Below are 4,024 nucleotides of genomic sequence, written 5' to 3' on the forward strand. Positions count from 1 at the left end.
GATAGAGTGTTTTTCTTGGAATGAAAGGTTTGCCTTGAGCATTGTCTGGATTGTACTGCCGTTGTTCTCCTACTGGCTGCTTTTGCTAAAGTGTACTCTTGTTTCATCAAGTGCCTTCAGGGGACTTCACCTTTGGAGGGCTCCTTCCGGCATCCTGCACTGTGAAACCTACACCAGCCTCACTAACTAGCAACTGTCAGCACATCGGCTGGTCTGTCCTTGGGGAAATCCTGCCCCCTCCTGAGGTCCCATTGCCAGGAAGGCAGGGAGGGGGCCAACCAACAGCACCACTCTGCACTTCCCTCTGGTGCCAGTAGGAAGGCATTTTCTTTGAGCTGAGGGATAATCAGGTCCACCAGCAGAGTCCAGCCGGCAAAGGAGCTGTGAGAGGCCCAGGGAAGCCGATAGCTTGGGTTTGGGTCTTGGGAAGCACAGAAGGGCTGGTGGGCCCAGCCCAGGAGCTCCCTATCGGCAGGACAGGGACTAGGAGGCTGGTGCTCCGCCCTGGGACTTCCCAGATTCTGTTCTCCTGCTCACCCCGAGGCCCCTTTCTGAGCCTCAGCAGGCCTCATCTGGGAGTTCTCAGCATGTTTAAATGTCCCTGTCAAGAATGAAGACTGGATCTGCGGGTGACTAAGACCTTTTCTAATGTTACATATCTACGAACAGCTTTGAAGGGAGAGCCACCATGCCCTGCCCAACTCGGAAAGGTTTCCCATTTCAAATGACTAAGTCATGACCCTTTTTCATCAAGACTTCAAAGAACCTGATCCAAGATAACACTCATCTATATATGTAGAAGTCTAAGCAAGTGACCAGCTGGTAGCTATGATGATGTGCACTGACCACCAGGGGGGCAGGCACTCAATCCTGGAGCTGCAGAGCCACAGCAACTTTGTAGAGTGCCCTCTTCCACTCTGGGCCCCTCAGGGGATATCAGACTGCTGGTTTCTGCAGGTTCCCCGCAGACCAGGCCAAGGGACCCTGCTCACTCCACAGATGCCCTTTGAGCCCTGGCACCAGCTGGGGAGGGATCGCTGAAGGTTGGCTCCAGGATGTGTCTGGCCTGTCTTGCCCAGTCCTGCTCCACCGGCTACCTTCTAACTAATTTACTTTCAATGTGCATGAGTCTGTGCATGGGGCCTCTAGCATTAAATAAAACAGCCTGACATTTTTTCCTTTTTTATTGTAAAGCTGGAAATGAAAACCAGCCACATGTCAGCTCTCTGGCAAACAAAGCATGGAGAAAGACAGCGACCAAGTGATTGTTGCAGGACAACCCTCCATCCCCTCCCCTTTTTTTTAATCTTTAGCTGAATTTCTGACATTAGAGATGGTTTTCCAAGTGCTCAGATTATTAGGTAACCAGAAACCAAAGCTCATCTTGATAATCTTTGCCATAAATTATCATCTGAGAAGGCAGCTGTGGCATGGTGAAATACACACTGGATTTGGGAGTCAGAAAGTCTGGGTTCTCAAGTCCTTGCTCTGCCCCTTCACAGCTATAGGCCTGGGTAAGACACTTAACTTCTTTGGAACTTCACTTTCCTCCTGTACAAATATGGGATTGTAAATCCCATATATCTCACAAAACTGTTATGAGTACATAAAAATGTATAGAATAGTACTTATTCGGTGCTTGATCTACAATATACTCTCAATCATGTGTGTTGGGTTATAATCTATTACATTTGTGGTATTTTCTGTAACAGTTCCCCCCATCCCCATACCAATTTAATAAAACAAATATAAAGGTAACATTTTAAAAATTGCTGTATTCAAAATAATAAACTTTAGGGTAAATAAGCTTTAAAACAAAAGTACATAAGCAAAAAAATAAATAATTTACACCAACCCACTAACCTTATTTTCAGAGTAAAGCCACTGTTATCTGGGCTCCAGATTGTGGTCAAACTTTGATAGTGCATTATTTTTTTAAAAAACAGTAACAAAAACATGAACACTAAGTAAAGTCTTTAACAAAACCAAAGTACTGGATTTAGCTTTTTAATTTTAAGTAACCAAACTTTGTAATTTTATACATAATCCAATGTAGTGCTAATATAATTAGCATTTCAGCTTGAAGAGCTGGTAATTAACAGGAATGGAAGCCTTAATGAACAGTCTTCAAACCATGAGACACAAATAAAAACAGACAAATATACAGTAGAACAAAAGCTGCAGACACTCTACTAACTGGGGGAAATATTTGAAGGCTTTACATTCTTTATTATCCATGATGGCTTTTGGAATTATGATTGTGTGACATATAGAACCTTTGATATTTTAGATATAGCCTTTATTTGTGTGTTTTTTTTCACAGTAAGTTAAAAATCCACCCTAAGTCTCGGTAAGACTTCACTGTCTTACATAAAGACTCTAGGAGTCTGCAATGTGATAAAAGAGTAATGTGAAAATTTACTGGATTGCCCTAATTTCATACTTCCTTGTACACAATGAATCAATCTGGAAATCTATTCCAAGGGTTATATGCACAAAAGTGTCAAGAATAAAATGTTCTCCACTCTTGCATAAAAACGTGTACAGTGTTGAGGAATGGAAAAGTTATCATTTTCCTGGGCCCCGGGCCTGGAGCTCTGCTGCCTGAAGATGAAAGGCTCCTCTGGCTTTATTGCTCTCGGGATTAGTCATCCAGCCCTGGTGTTTCTCCTTGTTGGATCCTGGATGCTATTCTGATGGCTTCTTCCAGCGATGGCTGTTCTCCAAGCTGAAACAGGAACATACACAAACCCAAAATCAAGATAATGCCAAAGGAATCTTATATGCCAGAAGTGGGATTTCTGGCACCTGGGCTTGTTAAACAACCTCCACTTGATCCTATCAGTAAGAGAAAATAAAAACTAAAACAAACCCAATTCTTACAGGGGAGAATAATACAGTTTCTTTATTTAGGATTTTGATAAACGTTTGCACATGCAAGGGACAAAAGACAGTCATTTTTTCCAAGGGAGATAATTTAGAGCGCTTCCTGAGCCTTTAGCTTCTATGCCCATAGCTAAATTAAAACCAATGGCTGGAATTTTCATCAGTGTGTTCTTTTTTAATCCTCAACTGAGGATATTTTTCCATTGATTTTTAGAGTTAAAGAGAGGGAAAGACAGAGAGAAATGTCGATGTGAGAGAAACGCATTGATTGGTTGCCTCCTGCATGAGCCCCAACCAGGGCCTGGGCCAGGGAGAAGCCTGCAACCTAGGTACATGCCCTAGATCAGAATCGAACCCAGTACCCTTTGGTCTGCAGGCTGATGCTCTATCCACTGAGCCAAACCAGCTAGGGCCTAATTAGACTTTTTTTCTGGCTTGATGCATATGGGATACATACTAGAAGCTTTATTTTTCTCACTAAAACTTCCCCTAGAATATGCAAAGTTAGGGAAGACAGCTGCCTCTGGACTCACCTGAACTGCAATCTGGGTACCATTGGATGTTGCCACTAAGGTCAGAGGTCTGGTTTCTGTGGTTACTAAGTGATGGCTGTGCTGCTGGTGCCCCATTTCTGACGATGCAGTGTGGAATGCTGCCAAGTCCTGAGCCACAATTGCAACCTTAACCAAAAAATACACAAAAGAATTAAAATTATGGTTTAAAAAAATATATATATATATATATACCGTATTTGCCGGCGTATAAGACAATTTTTTGGCCCTGAAAAATATGCCTCCAAGTGGGGGGTCGTCTTATACGCCAGGTACACTTCAGATAGACTGCCCATAGTGCTTGCCCCGTGCCATAGTGGCCTCCCGATGCCCGCCCACTTCATTCCACATACCGTTCAGGCATCAGCAGAGCTGCTGGGTGTATGCTCGGCTGTTATGCGATTTTGCTGTTATGCCATTTTACCACACTCGCAAAATCGCACACAGCCAACCATACACCCAGTATGGTATCGCGATTCGTGATTTTGCGCTATCATACTGGGTGTATGGTCGGCTGTGTGCGATTTTGCGAGTGTGGTAAAATCGCATAACAGCAAAATCGCATAACAGCCGAGCATACACCCAGC

At 43.6% G+C, this 4,024-nt stretch overlaps 1 protein-coding gene across 1 annotated transcript in view; it reads right to left on the reverse strand.

The window, feature by feature from the left end:
• Positions 1–1,991: 1,991 nt before the first annotated feature.
• Positions 1,992–4,024, reverse strand: part of ZNF143 (zinc finger protein 143) — a 36,517-nt gene continuing 34,484 nt past the window's right edge. Inside the window, 2 exon segments of the mRNA XM_015563723.1 lie at positions 1,992–2,728; positions 3,420–3,566. Of these exon segments, the coding sequence (XP_015419209.1) occupies positions 2,645–2,728; positions 3,420–3,566 (231 nt within the window). The 3' untranslated portion in view covers positions 1,992–2,644.

Source organism: Myotis davidii, unplaced genomic scaffold (genome assembly GCF_000327345.1).
Source record: "Myotis davidii unplaced genomic scaffold, ASM32734v1 scaffold118, whole genome shotgun sequence".
NCBI classification, from domain to species: Eukaryota; Metazoa; Chordata; class Mammalia; order Chiroptera; family Vespertilionidae; genus Myotis; species Myotis davidii.